This window comes from Rhinoderma darwinii, chromosome 6 (assembly GCF_050947455.1).
Source record: "Rhinoderma darwinii isolate aRhiDar2 chromosome 6, aRhiDar2.hap1, whole genome shotgun sequence".
Lineage (NCBI taxonomy): Eukaryota > Metazoa > Chordata > Amphibia > Anura > Rhinodermatidae > Rhinoderma > Rhinoderma darwinii.
The window spans coordinates 6,426,140-6,446,713 of record NC_134692.1 but is presented as its reverse complement, the minus strand read 5'-3'; the positions used below and the strand labels follow the sequence as shown (position 1 = coordinate 6,446,713).

General features: G+C 39.2%; 1 protein-coding gene across 1 annotated transcript in view; it reads right to left on the bottom strand.

Moving 5' to 3' along the window:
• Window positions 1–20,574, bottom strand: part of CNTNAP5 (contactin associated protein family member 5) — a 393,202-nt gene that overhangs the window by 199,150 nt on the left and 173,478 nt on the right. The window contains exon 4 of the mRNA XM_075829064.1: window positions 11,085–11,232. Within this exon, the coding sequence (XP_075685179.1) occupies window positions 11,085–11,232 (148 nt within the window). The remainder of the gene's footprint in view (window positions 1–11,084; window positions 11,233–20,574) is intronic.

The window sequence follows — 20,574 nt, the reverse complement described above, 5'->3', positions numbered from 1 at the left end:
ATTCTGTATTATACTCCAGAGCTGCACTCACTATTCTGCTGGTGGAGTCACTGTGTACATACATTACTTATCCTGTACTGATCCTGAGTTATGTCCTGTATTATACTCCAGAGCTGCACTCACTATTCTGCTGGTGGAGTCACTGTATACATACTGTACATTACTTATCCTGTACTGATCCTGAGTTACATCCTGTATTATACTCCAGAGCTGCACTCACTATTCTGCTGGTGGAGTCACTGTATACATACTGTACATTACTTATCCTGTACTGATCCTGAGTAATTTGTTATCTGTAAAAAAATAAAGAAAGAACCGCCTTATAGTGCAGAAATCCCAACGACAAAGGAGGTAATGGACACCGGTGTAAGTGTTACCCACACCAGGGGTAGTTGTGCGATATCCAGGCACAATTCTGATTAGGCACATAGAAGTTATGTAGTTGCTGCTGCTTCGTAGACGGTGGGACAACATGGCTCCACCGTGTCGTTTAGCATATAAACAGGAAAAGATGGAAGCTAAATAGCGCTACTTCATCAAGATAAGAGGTCATCAAGCTCGTTAGCAGTAATTCAGCATTTAATAAGGTGACGCGTTTCGATACCGGCTCGGCGTCTTCATTAGACCATATACATAAAAAACCAAACACTGAGTGCTTTATAAGCACAAAAAATTACAAAAAGACCCAAAATGAGGTCATGATTGCCAGTTGCAGCAGACACTTAAAAGAGCATAAAACAAATGTATTTCAGAAAAGCCGTACAAGCAGTGATTTGAAGCAGTTGATCAAATATATATTCTGTACATAGAATTGGAGTGTTGTACATTAAAAGATGATACATAAATCAATATTTATAATTAGTTAATGTGGGTAATTCAAATAATTGACTGTATCTGGAGGGGAATTTGTGCAGCACTATTGTGCTGTCAATGGAGAACTGCCCGGCACATGGGCGCTAATTCAGACATAAATAATGAAGAGAAAGAGTGGGGGGGACGGAGTTGCAGGGTGCACACAAACAAATCATCGATGTATCTCCGTTACAAGATAATATTATTACTAAAAGCATTATGTTTAATAATACGGTACACAAACAAACAAGGGGCTGCACCATGGGTTCCAGATTTGCACCATTTTATGCTAACCTCTACATGGGATTATTTGAGGATCAGTACATTTTTAATCCCCATGCTTTTAGTAATAATATGATCTTGTACTGTAGATACATCGATGATTGTTTTTTATTATGGAATGGCGGTAAAACTGAAGCAGGGCTTATTTTGGAATATATCAACAATAACTAGTTTGGACCTACATTTACCCATCGCTATTCAGAGAACAGTATTGAATTTTTAGACCTTTTAATCTTAAAAGATGAGGTGGGGGCAATCTACAAACGTCTACGTTTTTTTAAACAAGTTGATATTGATAGTTATCTGGATTTCAAAAGTGCACACTACCAACCGTGGCTGAGAAATATTCTATTTGGTCAGTACAAAAGGATCAGGAAAAATTGTTCTAACAACGACACATTTTTGACACAGTGCAAGACGCTGACCACACGTTTCCGTGAAAAAAAATTCTCCGCAGAGCTTAATCCAAGGGGCTATCAAAAAGGCATCTACCTACTCACAAAACTAATGTTTGATCCAAAATAAGCGGTCAGCAAAAGCTACTAACATTGAGTTTAAGGCAAAACATAATTTCATCACCACATATAATTCTGGACATAAATCAACTGAGGGAATTTGACGTAAACATTGGTACATTTTACTTAATGACCCACACCTCAAAGACGCTCTACTCAACAAAACAAAGATGACGTTTGAGAGGTCAACTACCCTCAGAAATATACTAGCCCCCAGCAGACTTAGACAGGCAAAAAACAGACCAGTCAAATTGTTTCCCAGCCTTGTTGGCTCAAATAAATGCAACAAATCTCGTCTCAACATCAGTCATAGAGCAACATCTTTTCAATCGTTAGTAACTCAGGAGGTCTTTCCGATTAGATCATTCTTGAATTGTGAGTATGACTTTGTATTTTACTTATTACAGTGTCATTGTAACCTCCAATACATCGGGTGGACTATCCAACATCTGAGGAGTACGATTAATAAGCACAGGTTTAATGTTCACAGTGCTTTTTAAAGCACAGTGTGTCCGGTCATTGTGCGGCTGCCCATCATAATGGCTTCAAATGCATCGATGTTACGCCCATCGAACAAATTGCCATTTCCACCCCTAACAGATTTTCCAAACTTAGACAACGTGAAAACTATTGGATTTACAAATTGTCACGTCTACAGCCGGATGGTCTCAACGAGTATATAGAGACATCGCTTTAAGGTAATCCACAAGCTCCACTGAATGTGATAGATCTTCTCTCTAATCTATTTATTTATTGATTTTTTTTTCTGTCTAAGTATTTGCATTGCCTTTTATACCCACAATTCATATGTATACACTGTTAACTTTATGTATTTTCATTTATTACTTTGGACTTATACAATAAATGTATTATATGTTATGATATTTATTAACTTTTAAGTATTTCACAGCATGTTGAGGTATGTAGTATTCAAACCTTGGGTTCACTCCCCCTTGGGTTCACTCCCCCTTGGGTTCACTCTTGGTTTTAATATGTCGACATTTCATTCGCCCCCTTTGACAGACCGCCGACACCTGATTGGCTGGCTCCCAGGGTATTAGGTGAGCCAGCGTCACTGGACTAAGGCAACAGGGGGCTTGGCCAATTGAAGGCTCCTGATTGGCTGCCTCTCCCTACACTGCCACCTATGATATGAGGAGATGTCCGTTTTTTTGTGCTCCCCTATATACTGATCTCAGGGTTGATACGGTTTTAACTACTGTGTCCCCCCTCTCTCTTCATTGTTTATGTCTGAATAAGCGCCCAAGTGCCGGGCAGGTCTCTGTTGCTGGCGCAATTATGCTGCACACATTCTCCTCCAGATACAAGACGCCGGTCCAGTGTTGAAATGTGTCAACTTATTTAATTACTACTAACGAGCTTGATGACCTCTTATCTTGATGAAGTAGCACTATTTAACTTCCTATTTTTTCCTGTTTATATGCTGAACCTGAGTAATATAATGAATTATAATCCAGAGCTGCACTCACTATTCTGCTGGTGGAGTCACTGTGTACATACATTACATTACTTATCCTGTACTGATCCTGAGTTACATCCCGTATTATACTCCAGAGCTGCACTCACTATTCTGCTGGTGGAGTCACTGTGTACATACATTACATTACTTATCCTGTACTGATCCTGAGTTACATCCCGTATTATACTCCAGAGCTGCACTCACTATTCTGCTGGTGGAGTCACTGTGTACATACATTACATTACTTATCCTGTACTGATCCTGAGTTATATCCTGTATTATATTACAGAGCTGCACTCACTATTCTGCTGGTGGAGTCACTGTGTACATACATTACATTACTTATCCTGTACTGACCCTGAGTTACATCCTGTATTATACTCCAGAGCTGTACTCACTATTCTGCTGGTGCAGTCACTATGTACATACATTACAGTACTTATCCTGTACTGATCCTGAGTTACATCCTGTATTATACTCCAGAGCTGCACTCACTATTCTGCTGGTGGAGTCACTGTGTACATACATTACATTACTTATCCTGTACTGATCCTGAGTTATATCCTGTATTATACTCCAGAGCTGCACTCACTATTCTGCTGGTGGAGTCACTGTGTACATACATTACATTACTTATCCTGTACTGATCTTGAGTTATATCCTGTATTATACTCCAGAGCTGCACTCACTATTCTGCTGGTGGAGTCACTGTGTACATATATTACATTACTTATACTCTACTGATCCTGAGTTACATCCCGTATTATACTCCAGAGCTGCACTCACTATTCTGCTGGTGGAGTCACTGTGTACATTACATTACTTATCCTGTACTGATCCTGAGTTATATCCTGTATTATACTCCAGAGCTGCACTCACTATTCTGCTGGTGGAGTCACTGTGTACATACATTACATTACTTATCCTGTACTGATCCTGAGTTATATCCTGTATTATACTCCAGAGCTGCAGTCACTATTCTGCTGGTGTGGTCACTGTGTATATACATTACTTATCCTGTACTGATCCTGAGTTACATCCTGTATTATACTCCAGAGCTGCACTCACTATTCTGCTGGTGGAGTCACTGTGTACATTACATTACTTATCCTGTACTGATCCTGAGTTATATCCTGTATTATACTCCAGAGCTGCACTCACTATTCTGTTGGTAACACCCAGTTGTTAATTTATTCATAAATTTGTAGGCGGAATAACAGAGGAGCGGCACAATGCGGAATTCTAAGAAAGGATTCAGCAGAATTGTGATTTCATAGCTCCTGGGGCTACAGATAACAGCAGCACTCTACATGCAGAGAATCTGGAGTTAAAATAACATATTTTATTTACAGTGACATAGAGTAATGTTTTTTTCAGAACTATTCACTATTTGTATATAGATCCCATAAGCATGAAGTCATTTAATATACTAGAATATTAAATCATTAACTCAATTAGATTGTGAACCATTGGGAAACCTCTTCCTTTTTCAATGGTCCCCGATAACGAAATTATCACTGGGGGCCTCACTGTGGGGGAAGGGAGAAGCGGCCATTAATTGAACATTGAAAATAAGTGTGTTTTACAGGTTAGAACCAGTTTTGGCAACCGGAAATTTTTACTTTTCGAAACGTATTTCCACCATATAAGACAATAAAGGCATAATAGAGGAATCAGTAAATGTTTTGCTCATCCCTGTTCACCATGTCTGGAAATGAGGCGTCTCACGGTGTCCATAGATATTATTGGGCTGTAACTAATGCATTGACTTGCCAGGTCCTGCAGTACTATGTTCTGAATGCCCCCTCCGGCTAATATAGGGGGAAAGAGGATGTCCACACAAGTTAAAATGTAACGAAGATCCTACAATCAGAATCAAAATACAATGAGGTCTTCTCACCTGTAAATGGCCCCTTCCACCTCCTCTCCCCCTGTATGGACATGAAGTAATTATTACACGCCGATTCCTCTATTATAGGTGAAGCCGAGGTGTTAGACCTGATGAAGCCTGACGGCACTATACGTTATATAAGAGACAACGCGGCCGAATAGAAATCCTCTGTGCAGATGGTAATATTCCCACCTGCTTCACATCCCATTGATCTTATTATCAAGAATGACGCCGATGCATTAAGTAAAGGGAAATGCTTTTAATTTACATATCATTATCTGCCAGCAAGATAAACATCAGTGAGGCCGGCTCTTGTGAATCTGCTTGTTGCAACGAGACTAGAAATATCTACATAATGAACACAAGTCATCTTGAAAGATACATATAAATATTTATGCTTCGATAAGCGCTGATTACGTGTCTGGATGCAAAAAGACAAAACACAAGGTAATTAATTCTGATCACATCGGATCAATGTCACTTACAATGCCGGCGGGTCCGCCATTAATAGATCTTACAGATGCAAAAAAGGAACATATTTACATGTAAATGTTCAGAAAATCCACCAGAAGATATAAACTGGGACACAATCTAGCTGTAAGAATGAATCAGTCCAGCCATTATAGAGGTATTTCCCAAAAATTACATGTATAAAATGTCAATCAGACAAGTTAAATCAGTGGCCGTGTAGTAGATGGGACCACCACTATGTCAAGCTGCCCCAGTCTTCTTTACCATGGACGGAGATGTGGGCAGCCAACACCCCAATGAAATGAATGGAAGTTATGGAGTCAATTAAAAAGTTTCATGAGGGTTTTGTAGGTTTCAGTAGGCAGCCTCCGCACTAAGACTGGACCTGCTTATTCATGGTATAGTGGGGGTCCCGGAATCCTGACCCTTACTTATCTGGCTATTATGACATATGAATGTGCTTTCCTCTTTATGCAACCCATCTATGACGCATCAATAAAAGTAGTCAAATCAGTAAAGCCTGGTAGACGGGACCAAGAGCGTCTCAAGAAGGGACAGGTCCTGTTTCTTGTTTCAATGGCCAGAAGAGTGGGACACCTCCACCTCTCCACAGAAATGAAGAGAAGTTATGGAGATTACTGTAATGTTCTGTAGGTTTCAGAAGACAACTCCTGCACTGAAACTAGACCCACTTATTAATGGGATTGGTGGGGGCGCCACATGCCCAAATCCCACTGATTTGACTTTTGTGTCATGTCTAACAGATAAGACTGATCAGTGGGGTTCCAACACATGGGACCACCGCCAACTTCAATGTGCACCCCAATTTCCACTGAACTGGATGGAATTATCCTGGCAGCTTTCTATATGGTTTTAGAAGATAAGCGATCTACAGTAAATGCAGCGGCTTCTTCAATGAAACTCAGGATGAGAGACCTGGAGACATCTATTCTAAAATCTAGCTGATAACAGTATTTAATTAAAAAAAATAATATTAAAGCATATAGAATTCATAATAAAGCTTAAAAAGAGGCTCTGTCACCAGATTTTGCAACCCCTATCTGCTATTGCAGCAGATAGGCGCTGCAATGTAGATTACAGTAACGTTTTTATTTTAAAAAAACGAGCATTTTTGGCCAAGTTATGACCATTTTTGTAGTTATGCAAATGAGGCTTGCAAAAGTCCAAGTGGGTGTGTTTAAAAGTAAAAGTCCAAGTGGGCGTGTATTATGTGCGTACATCGGGGCGTTTTTAATACTTTCACTAGCTGGGCGTTCTGATGAGAAGTAACATCCTCTTCTCTTCAGAACGCCCAGCTTGTGACAGTGCAGATCTGTGACGTCACTCACAGGTCCTGCATTGTGACGGCCACATCGGCACCAGAGGCTACAGTTGATTCTGCAGCAGCATCAGCGTTTGCAGGTAAGTCGATCTTACCTGCAAACGCTGATGCTGCTGCAGAATCAACTGTAGCCTCTGGTGCCGATGTGGCCGTCACGATGCAGGACCTGTGAGTGACGTCACAGATCTGCACTGTCACAAGCTGGGCGTTCTGAAGAGAAGAGGATGTTACTTCTCATCAGAGCGCCCAGCTAGTGAAAGTATTAAAAACGCCCCGATGTACGCACATAATACACGCCCACTTGGACTTTTACTTTTAAACACACCCACTTGGACTTTTGCAAGCCTCATTTGCATAACTACAAAAATGGTCATAACTTGGCCAAAAATGCTCGTTTTTTTAAAATAAAAACGTTACTGTAATCTACATTGCAGCGCCTATCTGCTGCAATAGCAGATAGGGGTTGCAAAATCTGGTGACAGAGCCTCTTTAACCACAGAATTGGATTCCCCATTCTCATTAGTCAGAGTGACTCTCCTGGAGGTGCATTGGCGTGCGTTTATTACTTGGACACCTATTGACTTTGATGAGTTCTGTCTAATGCCTAATTTTCCTTGCAGAATCTGATGAAGGCTGACCATCAGGGTTGCCAACCGTCCGTAAATTTATGGACAGTCCGCAAAAATGGGTGTTTTTTTCTGCCGTCCGTAGCATCCGGCAGACAAAAAGCACCGTCCGGGATTTTCGTCAGTCTCCCGGAACTTTGCACTGTGCATGCGCCAAAATTCACATGCACAGTGCAAAGGACTAGTAGGCCGCGGCCGGGCATATTTTCAGATTCTGTGGAACCTGAAAATATGCAGGCCTGCCGCTGCCAAGTAAGGTCGGTGCTGGGAGTGGACCAATCCAGTCACCTGACATGAGGTCAGGTGACTCGGGTCAGGCGACTGGTCTGGTCCAGTCCTGTGTCGTCGCTGTCGCCGACCCTATTCAAAGTGATCCTCCGCCGCTTCGCCGCATGACCACCTCCTCCTGACGGTGAGTGGTGTCAGGCAGAGCGGAGAGAGGTAGCGTTAGGCTACCGCTCTCCGCTCTGTTTGCACTAAGTACAATGGAGGGCTCTGTTTGTGGCTATCTACAAGGGGGAGCTGTGTGTGGCTATCTACAAGGGGGAGCTGTGTGTGGCTATCTACAAGGGGGAGCAGTGTGTGGCTATCTACAAGGGGGAGCTGTGTGTGGCTATCTACAAGGGGGAGCTGTGTGTGGCTATCTACAAGGGGGAGCAGTGTGTGGCTATCTACAAGGGGGAGCTGTGTGTGGCTATCTACAAGGGGGAGCTGTGTGTGGCTATCTACAAGGGGAGAGCTGTGTGGCTATCTACAAGGGGGAGCTGTGTGGCTATCTACAAGGGGAGAGCTGTGTGGCTATCTACAAGGGGGAGCTGTGTGGCTATCTACAAGGGGGAGCTGTCTGTGGCTATCTACAAGGGGGAGGTGTGTGGCTTTCTACAAGGGGGGAGCTGTGTGGCTATCTACAAGGTGGGCTGTGTGGCTATCTACAAGGTGGGCTTTGTGGCTATCTACAAGGGGGGCTGTGTGGCGCTATCTACAAGGGGGCTGTGTGTGGCTATCTACAAGGGGGGCTATGTGGCACTATCTACAAGGGAGGCTGTGTGTGGTGCTATATACAAGGGGGGCTGTGTGTGACGCTATATACAGGGGGGGCAGTGTGTGGTGCTATATACAGGGGGGCTGTTTGTGGCATTATATACAAGTGGGGCTGTGTGGCGTTAGTTACAAGGGGGAGCTGTGTGGCGTTATTTACAAAGGGGAGCTGTGTGGCACTATGTACAAGAGGGACTGTGTGTGGTGCTATATACAGGGGGCTGTGTGTGGCGCTATATACAGGGGGGATGTGTGTGGCGCTATATACAGGGGGGCTGTGTGTGGCACTATATACAAGGGGGGCTGTGTGGCGTTAGTTACAAGGGGGAGCTGTGTGGCGTTATTTACAAAGGGGAGCTGTGTGACTATCTACAAGAGGGACTGTGTGTGGTGTTATCTGCAGGGGGCACGGTTACTGATGGGGCACTTTTATTGTGTGGAGCAATGAGGGATCATAATTACCATCTGGGGGACTGTGGATTACGAGTTTGCTTAGAGGATGGGGTATTGGTGAGGAGGTGTGGGAAAGCGAGAAATCAACATGTCTGTGTGTCACATTCTGCAGAGATGAGCAGCGGCTGGAATAAGTCGTCAATGCGGTCTGGGCCGGATGGAGAAAAAAAGGGAAAGTGAACGACTAATCAGAGAAAACATTACCTGTGTTAGCGTGGGAAAGCTACAAGCGAGGCTGTGATTGGTCAGTCACTCCTAGAACGCTGCACACTGCACAGGCAACGATTTTGTAATGCATCCGTAAAAATATTGGCCTGTTCGTGAATTTTAGCCCAGTTGTCCAAAAATGTCTGAAGTGGAGGTTGGCAACCCAATAGCTGCACTGGATGTCCAGTCTGAACCTTTAATGTCGACCTTGAAAAAAATCTGGTGGAGAGGATAAATTCACCTGAACTGTTCTCAGCGTGAAACTGCAGGCACTTTATAAAAAAAATCAATAATCAAACAAGGGACATAACTAATTCAATATTTTGGCTCGACTGACTTGGGTTGAAGAAAGAAGCTTCAGAAAAAGAAGAATGGCTCTTCATACTTTTTACTATGCTTCATTAATTCTACAATTTCCTAATATGCCGTATAAGTAATGGTTAATGTAGGGTTAATCTGCACTTTACAGACAAATGTCTTCAAAAATAACATCATACAGTAGATGTATCTATAATTATTATTATTATTATTATTATTATTATTATTATGATTACCATTAATATATTACATTGTGGCATATTATCTTATATTATATTAGGGGTTCCCAATCTTTATTAGCTAGAGAGTCCTGTTCAATTTACAATATGCTGATAAGTTTAGTGCGAAAACATGAGACTTATGTACCAGATATAACCCACCATGTCACAAGATTGCAGCCATTATCTTTGGTGATGCCCCCTTCTGCTCCAAATAACTTCCTCATGCATCTATCAACCAAATGTTATCACGTCTTGTCTCAGAATCGACGAGAACTGTTCAATCAAATACAATAATTCCCACAATTCCCTGGAAGCGAACATGACAGGGGGCTCTACCAATAAAGAGAACAGGGTACATAGATTACACCCATGAAGAGAATAGGCTAGGAAGGCTCCACCCATGAAGAGAACATTGTACATAGGTTCCACCCATGAAGAGAATAGGCTGGGGAGGCTCCACCCATGAAGAGAACATTGTACATAGGTTCCACCCATGAAGAGAGTAGGATGGGGAGGCTCCAGCCATTAAGAGAACATTGTACATAAGTTTCACCAATGAAGAGAATAGGCTAGTTAGGTTCCACCCATAAAGAGAATAGACTACGGAGGCTCCACCCATTAAGAGAATAGACAAGGGAAGCTCCATTCAGGAAGAAAACATGAAAAATAGGCTCCACCCATGAAGAGAATAGGCTAAGGAGGCTCCACCCATGAAGAGAAGAGACTACGGAGGCTCCACCCGTGAAGAGAATAGTCTGGGGAGGCTCCACACAGGAAGAGAACATGGTACATAGGTTCCACTCATGAAGAAGATAGGCAAGGGAGGATCCACCCAGGAAGAGTACAAAGTGGAGAAGCTAAGTTGGAAGGGTATGTGGTTAAACCGGAGGAAAATAATACAGATAAATTAAAAAAAAGTGGCAATGTGCATATAGATAGGGTCGTGTAACATAGATTTGAGGAAGTTTTTGCCAGACATCAACTTGAAGTCACATGGTTCTCATGATTCTGAAGGTAAAGTTTTGCATGTCTATGGTATCTCAGGGCACAGTAATATCTGCAGTTGTCAAAAGCAATTATAAAGTAATTATAGGCAGGGGCCTAACAGCCACATGTGTATCCAAAACCACTGCTTAATGAACACTGTGATATTATTATATTATACTATGACCGCAGGTCAGGCTCTTGCAGAGACTTCTCCTGGATAGGTGCAGTGCAGGTCACCTCCTCGGTCTCTTCTGTTGGCTGTGTATTATTATGCCATAAGATTTAGACTTCTGAAGCCATTGGAGTAGTATTCTTTAAGAAGTATTAATTCTTATGCTTTTCTGTTCGGCTGTGATTCAAAAATGTTTTCCCTGAAATAATTTCAAAATGAAGACACTTACTGTATGAGCAGCCATAAACCTCAATCCTCATTCCAATTCTCCCATTTGGATTCCAATCCAGCGGAACAAATCGTAGAAATCTGGCTTTAATGGAATGTTGGAATTTGTGATTGACCACGCCATCAGAGTTTGTGTTTCCTGGGAACACCTGTTGATACAATGTAACCAAAAAATAAAATTAAAGGGGAATGTTCTTTTAAATATTTCTACTACCAACATAACAAGGCAGAACAATGGACGGAGATCAAACAGTCCTACTAGTCCAATGGTCTGATACAGAGAAAACACTCAAAACTGATGGGTAAAAAAATCCACAGAAACGGCATTCCCAAAATTCTTCAATCAGTTAATTTAAAATGACCTTTACAAACTCCTTTCTGATGTGTTCAGAGTCTATTCAGGCAGGAAAGTGTATTTATAAAGAGACTCCTGTCACACATAATAGTCATTCCAGTAACATAATAAACGCTCCTGGGTTAAATGGTGGGGACAGTGTAGAAGATTGCACATAAAAGCAAAACTTTTTAATACAAAATGTCCTTCCCAATATGAAGACAAATTTCGGATTTTGTTCACCCTGAAGTAAAAATATAACTACTATAATACTGTCCAATACACAAGATCATAACTACAATAATGCTGCCCCCTATATACAAGAATATAACTACTATAAAACTGCCCCTATATACAAGAATATAACTACTATAATACTGCCTCTTATATACAAGAATATAACTACTATAATACTGCTCCCTATATACAAGAATATAACTACTATAATACTGCCCCTATATACAAGAATATAACTACTATAATACAGCTCCCTATATACAAGTATATAACTACTATAATACTGCCCATATACACAAGAATATAACTACTATAATACTGCCCCCTGTATACAAGAATATAACTACTATAATACTGCCCCCTATATACAAGAATATAACTACTATAATACTGCTCCTATATACAAGAATATAACTACTATAATACTGCCCCTATATACAAGAATATAACTACTATAATACTGCCCCCTATATACAAGAATATAACTACTATAATACTGCTCCTATATACAAGAATATAACTACTATAATACTGCCCCTATATACAAGAATAGAACTACTATAATACTGCTCCTATATACAAGAATATAACTACTATAATACTGCTCTTATATACAAGAATATAACTACTATAATACTGCCACTATATACAAGAATATAACTGCTATAATACTGCCCCTATATACAAGAATATAACTACTATAATACTGCCCCCCTATATACAAGAATATAGCTACTATAATACTGCCCCTATATACAAGAATATAACTACTATAATACTGCCCCTATATACAAGAATATAACTACTATAATACTGCTCCTATATACAAGAATATAACTACTATAATACTGCTCCCTATATACAAGAATATAACTACTATAATACTGCTCCTATATACAAGAATATAACTACTACAATACTGCTCTTATATACAAGAATATAACTACTATAATACTGCCCCTATATACAAGAATATAACTACTATAATACTACTCCCTATATTCAAGAATATAACTACTATAATACTGCCCCCCATTATACAAGAATATAACTACTATAATATGGATCCTATATACAAGAATATAACTACTATAATGCTGCCCCCTATATACAAGAATATAACTCCTATAATACTGCCCCTATATACAAGAATATAACTACTATAATACTGCTCCTATATACAAGAATATAACTACTATAATACTGCCCCCTATATACAAGAATATAACTACTATAATACTGCCCCTATATACAAGAATATAACTACTATAATACTGCTCCTATATACAAGAATATAACTACTATAATACTGCCTCTTATATACAAGAATATAACTACTATAATACTGACACTATATACAAGAATATAATTACTATAATACTGCCTCTTATATACAAGAATATAACTACTATAATACTGCCTCTTATATACAAGAATATAACTACTATAATACTGCTCCTATATACAAGAATAGAACTACTATAATACTGCTCCTATATACAAGAATATAACTACTATAATACTGCTCCTATATACAAGAATATAACTACTATAATACTGCCTCTTATATACAAGAATATAACTACTATAATACTGCCCCTATATACAAGAATATAACTACCGTGTTTCCCCGATAGTAAGACACCCCCGATTGTAAGACGTATCGGGGGTTTCAGGGGGGTCGGCTAATATAAGCCGTACCCCGAAAGTAAGACATATGTCTTACTTTCGGGGAAACACGGGGGTATTGCCGCCTCCTGCCCACTTCCGCGCCGCCCCCCTCTCCATACGTCACCGTGCCGGATATATCCGTCCTCAGCAGCTGCTAGTTCGCGCAGGAGGACGGATATATCCGTCCTGTGATGGCGCGGGTACTGAGACTGTACCCACGCGATCAGCGGCAGGAGCACGGCTGTTATACACAGCCTGGCTCCTGCTGCAACTGCCGGAATCGAAGCGCGCGCCGATTCCGGCAGTTTAACCCATTAAATGCCGCTGTCAATAGTGACAGCGGCATTTAATGTGTTTGACAGAGGGAGGGAGCTCCCTCTGTCACCCGATCGGCGCCCCCGCAAACAAATCGCGGGTCGCCGTCGGGTTTCCATGACAGCCGGGGGTCTAACAAAGACCCCCAGGTCTGCCTTCAGCATCTGCCTGTTAGGCGATGCCGGAGGCATGACCTAATAGGTTGCCTGTCAGTTTTACACTGACAGGCAATAATGCTTCGGTATACTAAGTATACCAAAGCATTATATATGCGATCGGCACATCGCATAGTGAAGTCCCCTGGTGGGACTAAAAAAAAAAAAATTTAAAACAGTTAAATAAAGTTTGTGAAAAATAAATAAATAAATAATTCGACAATTTTTTCCCAATATAAGACATACCCCGAAAGTAAGACATAGTGGGGCTTTTGGGGATAAAAAGTAAGACACTGTCTTACTTTCGGGGAAACACGGTACTATAATACTGCCCCCCATTATACAAGAATATAACTACTATAATACGGATCCTATATACAAGAATATAACTACTATAATGCTGCCCCCTATATACAAGAATATAACTACTATAATACTGCCCCTATATACAAGAATATAACTACTATAATACTGCTCCTATATACAAGAATATAACTACTATAATACTGCCCCCTATATACAAGAATATAACTACTATAATACTGCCCCTATATACAAGAATATAACTACTATAATACTGCTCCTATATACAAGAATATAACTACTATAATACTGCCTCTTATATACAAGAATATAACTACTATAATACTGACACTATATACAAGAATATAATTACTATAATACTGCCTCTTATATACAAGAATATAACTACTATAATACTGCCTCTTATATACAAGAATATAACTACTATAATACTGCTCCTATATACAAGAATAGAACTACTATAATACTGCTCCTATATACAAGAATATAACTACTATAATACTGCTCCTATATACAAGAATATAACTACTATAATACTGCCTCTTATATACAAGAATATAACTACTATAATACTGCCTCCTATATACAAGAATATAACTACTATAATACTGCCACCTATATACAAGAATATAACTACTATAATACTGCCCCCTATATACAAGACTATAACTACTATAATACTGCCCCTATATACAAGAATATAACTACTATAATACTGCCCCTATATACAAGAATATAACTACTATAATACTGCCCCTATATACAGAATATAACTAATATAATACTGCTCCTATATACAAGAATATAACTACTATAATACTGCCCCTATATACAAGAATATAACTACTATAATACTGCCCCTATATACAAGAATATAACTACTATAATACTTCCCCTATATACAAGAATATAACTACTATAATACTGCCCCTATATACAAGAATATAACTACTATAATACTGCCCCTATATACAAGAATATAACTACTATAATACTGCCCCTATATACAGAATATAACTAATATAATACTGCTCCTATATACAAGAATATAACTACTATAATACTGCCCCCTATATACAAGAATATAACTACTATAATACTGCCCCTATATACAGAATATAACTAATATAATACTGCTCCTATATACAAGAATATAACTACTATAATACTGCCCCCTATATACAAGAATATAACTACTATAAGGCTGGGTTCACACGTGGCGGAATTTCACTTAAATTCCGCTGCGGATACTCCGCAGCGTTAATCCGCAGCGGAGCCGTTTCTGCATTGACTTCCACTTCTATTTAGAAGTGTTCGTTTAGACGAGGCGTAAAATTCCGCTGCGGAGCATAGGCTGCGGAGCGGAATTTGGTGTCCGCAGCATGCTCTGTCTGTTGCGGAGCAGTGGCGGACTCATGGCGGAATTTCTCCATTGACTTCAATGGAGATTCTAAGTTCCGCAATGAAGTCCGCAGCTGTCATGTACATGTTATGTGTGCTGCGGATCCGTCTTGCTTTTTTGCCATGACATTTCTTCATTCTGGCTGGACCTTTGTATTTCTACGTCTACAGCCAGACTGAGGAAGTCAATGGGGCTCCCGTAATGACGGGAGCGTTGCCAGGAGACGTCTGTAAATAGTCACTGTCCAGGGTGCTGAAAGAGTTAAGCGATCGGCAGTAACTGTTTCTGCACCCTGGATAGTGACTACCGATCACAATATACAGCAACCTGTAAAAAAATATAAGTTCATACTTACCGAGAACTCCCTGCTTCTGTCTCCAGTCAGGCCTCCCAGGATGACGTTTCAGTCTAAGTGACGGCTGCAGCCAATCACAGGCCAAGCACAGGCTGCAGCGGTCACATGGACTGCCGCGTCATCCAGGGAGGTCGGGCTGGATGCCGAAAGAGGGACGCGTCACCAAGACAACGGCCGGTAAGTATGAAATTCGTTTACTTTCACTAGGGAAAGTGCTGTCCCTTCTCTCTATCCTGCACTGATAGGGAGAAGGGAAGCACTTTTCCCGCAGTCCGCAGCAGCTAGTCCGCATCAATTTACGCAGATTCTGTGCGGCATTGATGCGGACAGTTGCGGAGGAAATCCGCCACGTGTGAACATGCCCTAATACTGCTCCTATATACAAGAATATACCTACTATAATACTGCCCCCTATATACAAGAATATAACTACTATAATACTGCCCCTATATACAAGAATATAACTACTATAATACTGCTCCTATATACAAGAATATAACTACTATAATACTGCCCCTATATACAAGAATATAACTACTATAATACTGCCCCTATATACAAGAATATAACTACTATAATACTTCCCCTTTATACAAGAATAAAACTACTATAATACTGCCCCCCTATATACAAGAATATAACTACTATAATACTGCCCCTATATACAAGAATATAACTACTATAATACTGCCCCAATATACAAGAATATAACTACTATAATACTGCCCCTATATACAAGAATATAACTACTATAATACTGACCCTATATACAAGAATATAACTACTATAATACTGCCCCCTATATACAAGAATATAACTACTATAATACTGCCCCCTATATACAAGAATATAACTACTATAATATTGTCCCCTATATACAAGAATTTAACTGCTATAATACTGCTCCTATATACAAGAATATAACTACTATAATACTGCCCCCGATATACAAGAATATAACTACTATAATACTGCCCCCTATATACAAGAATATAACTACTATAATACTGCTCCTATATACAAGAATATAACTACTATAATACTGCCCCTATATACAGGAATATAACTACTATAATACTGCCCCCTATATACAAGAATATAACTACCATAATACTGCTCCTATATACAAGAATATAACTACTATAATACTGCCCCCTATATACAGGAATATAACTACTATAATACTGCTCCTATATACAGGAATATAACTACTATAATACTACCCCCTATATACAAGAATATAACTACTATAATACTGCCTCCTATATACAAGAATATAACCACTATAATACTGCCCCCTATATACAAGAATATAACCACTATAATACTGCCCCCTATATACAAGAATATAACTACTATAATACTGCCCCTATATACAAGAATATAACTACTATAATACTGCTCCTATATACAAGAATATAACTACTGTAATACTTCCCCTATATACAAGAATATAACTACTATAATGCTGCTCCTATATACAAGAATATTACTACTATAATACTTCCCCTATATACAAGAATAAAACTACTATAATACTGCCCCCCTATATACAAGAATATAACTACTATAATACTGCCCCTATATACAAGAATATAACTACTATAATACTGCCCCTATATACAAGAATATAACTACTATAATACTGCCCCTATATACAAGAATATAACTACTATAATACTGACCCTATATACAAGAATATAACTACTATAATACTGCCCCCTATATACAAGAATATAACTACTATAATACTGCCCCCTATATACAAGAATATAACTACTATAATATTGTCCCCTATATACAAGAATATAACTACTATAATACTGCTCCTATATACAAGAATATAACTACTATAATACTGCCCCCGATATACAAGAATATAACTACTATAATACTGCCCCCTATATACAAGAATATAACTACTATAATACTGCTCCTATATACAAGAATATAACTACTATAATACTGCCCCTATATACAGGAATATAACTACTATAATACTGCCCCCTATATACAAGAATATAACTACCATAATACTGCTCCTATATACAAGAATATAACTACTATAATACTGCCCCCTATATACAGGAATATAACTACTATAATACTGCTCCTATATACAGGAATATAACTACTATAATACTACCCCCTATATACAAGAATATAACTACTATAATACTGCCTCCTATATACAAGAATATAACCACTATAATACTGCCCCCTATATACAAGAATATAACCACTATAATACTGCCCCCTATATACAAGAATATAACTACTATAATACTGCCCCTATATACAAGAATATAACTACTATAATACTGCTCCTATATACAAGAATATAACTACTGTAATACTTCCCCTATATACAAGAATATAACTACTATAATGCTGCTCCTATATACAAGAATATAACTACTATAATACTTCCCCTATATACAAGAATAAAACTACTATAATACTGCCCCCCTATATACAAGAATATAACTACTATAATACTGCCCCTATATACAAGAATATAACTACTATAATACTGCCCCTATATACAAGAATATAACTACTATAATACTGCCCCTATATACAAGAATATAACTACTATAATGCTGCTCCTATATACAAGAATATAACTACTATAATACTTCCCCTATATACAAGAATATAACTACTATAATACTGCCCCCTATATACAGGAATATAACTACTATAATACTGCTCCTATATACAGGAATATAACTACTATAATACTACCCCTATATACAAGAATATAACTACTATAATACTGCCTCCTATATACAAGAATATAACCACTATAATACTGCCCCCTATATACAAGAATATAACCACTATAATACTGCCCCCTATATACAAGAATATAACTACTATAATACTGCCCCCTATATACAAGAATATAACTACTATAATACTGCTCCTATATACAAGAATATAACTACTGTAATACTTCTCCTATATACAAGAATATAACTACTATAATACTACCCCCTATATACAAGAATATAACTACTATAATACTGCCTCCTATATACAAGAATATAACCACTATAATACTGCCCCCTATATACAAGAATATAACCACTATAATACTGTCCCTATATACAAGAATATAACCACTATAATACTGCCCCCTATATACAAGAATATAACTACTATAATACTGCCCCCTATATACAAGAATATAACTACTATAATGCTGCTCCTATATACAAGAATATAACTACTATAATACTGCCCCTATATACAAGAATATAACCACTATAATACTGCCCCCTATATACAAGAATATAACTACTATAATGCTGCTCCTATATACAAGAATATAACTACTATAATACTGCCCCCTATATACAAGAATATAACTACTATAATACTGCTCCTATCTACAAGAATATAACTACTATAATACTGCTCCTATATACAAGAATATAACTACTATAATACTGCCCCTATATACAAGAATATAACCACTATAATACTGCCCCCTATATACAAGAATATAACCACTATAATACTGTCCCTATATACAAGAATATAACCACTATAATACTGTCCCTATATACAAGAATATAACCACTATAATACTGCCCCCTATATACAAGAATATAACCACTATAATACTGTCCCTATATACAAGAATATAACCACTATAATACTGTCCCTATATACAAGAATATAACCACTATAATACTGCCCCCTATATACAAGAATATAACTACTATAAGGGCATGACCACACATGGCGGAATTCCTCCGCAACTGTCCGCATCAATGCCGCACATAATCCGGGTTGCGGATTACGGCTGCGGATCTGCACAAAATGTGCAGAAAATTGATGCGGACTAGCTGCTGCGGACTGCGGGAAAAGTGCTTCCCTTCTCCCTATCAGTGCAGGATAGAGAGAAGGGACAGCACTTTCCCTAGTGATAGTAAAAGAAATTCATACTTACCGCCCGTTGTCTTTATGACGCGTCCCTCCTTCGGCATCCAGCCCGACCTCCCTGGATGACGCGCCAGTCCATGTGACCGCTGCAGCCTGTGCTTGGCCTGTGATTGGCTGCAGCCGTCACTTACACTGAAACGTCATCCTGGGAGGCCGGACTGGAGACAGAAACAGGGAGTTCTCGGTAAGTACGAACTTCATTTTTTTTTACAGATACATGTATATTGGGATCGGTAGTCACTGTCCCGGGTGCAGAAACAGTTACTGCCGATCGCTTAACTCTTTCAGCACCCTGGACAGTGACTATTTACTGACGTCTCCTAGCAACGCTCCCGTCATTACGGGAGCCCCATTGACTTCCTCAGTCTGGCTGTAGACCTAGAAATACATAGGTCCAGCCAGAATGAAGAAATGTCAAGTAAAAAAAGCAAGACGCATCCGCAGCACACATGACATGTGCATGACAGCTGCGGACTTCATTGCGGAACTTTGAATCTCCATTGAAGTCAATGGAGAAATTCCGCCATGAGTCCGCCACTGCTCCGCAACAGACAGAGCATGCTGCGGACACCAAATTCCGCTCCGCAGCCTATGCTCCGCAGCGGAATTGTACGCATCGTGTAAACGAACACTGCTAAATTAAAGTGAAAGTCAATGTAGAAACGGCTCCGCTGCGGATTAACGCTGCGGAGTGTCCGCAGCGGAATTTAAGTGCAATTCCGCCATGTGTGAACCCGCCCTAAT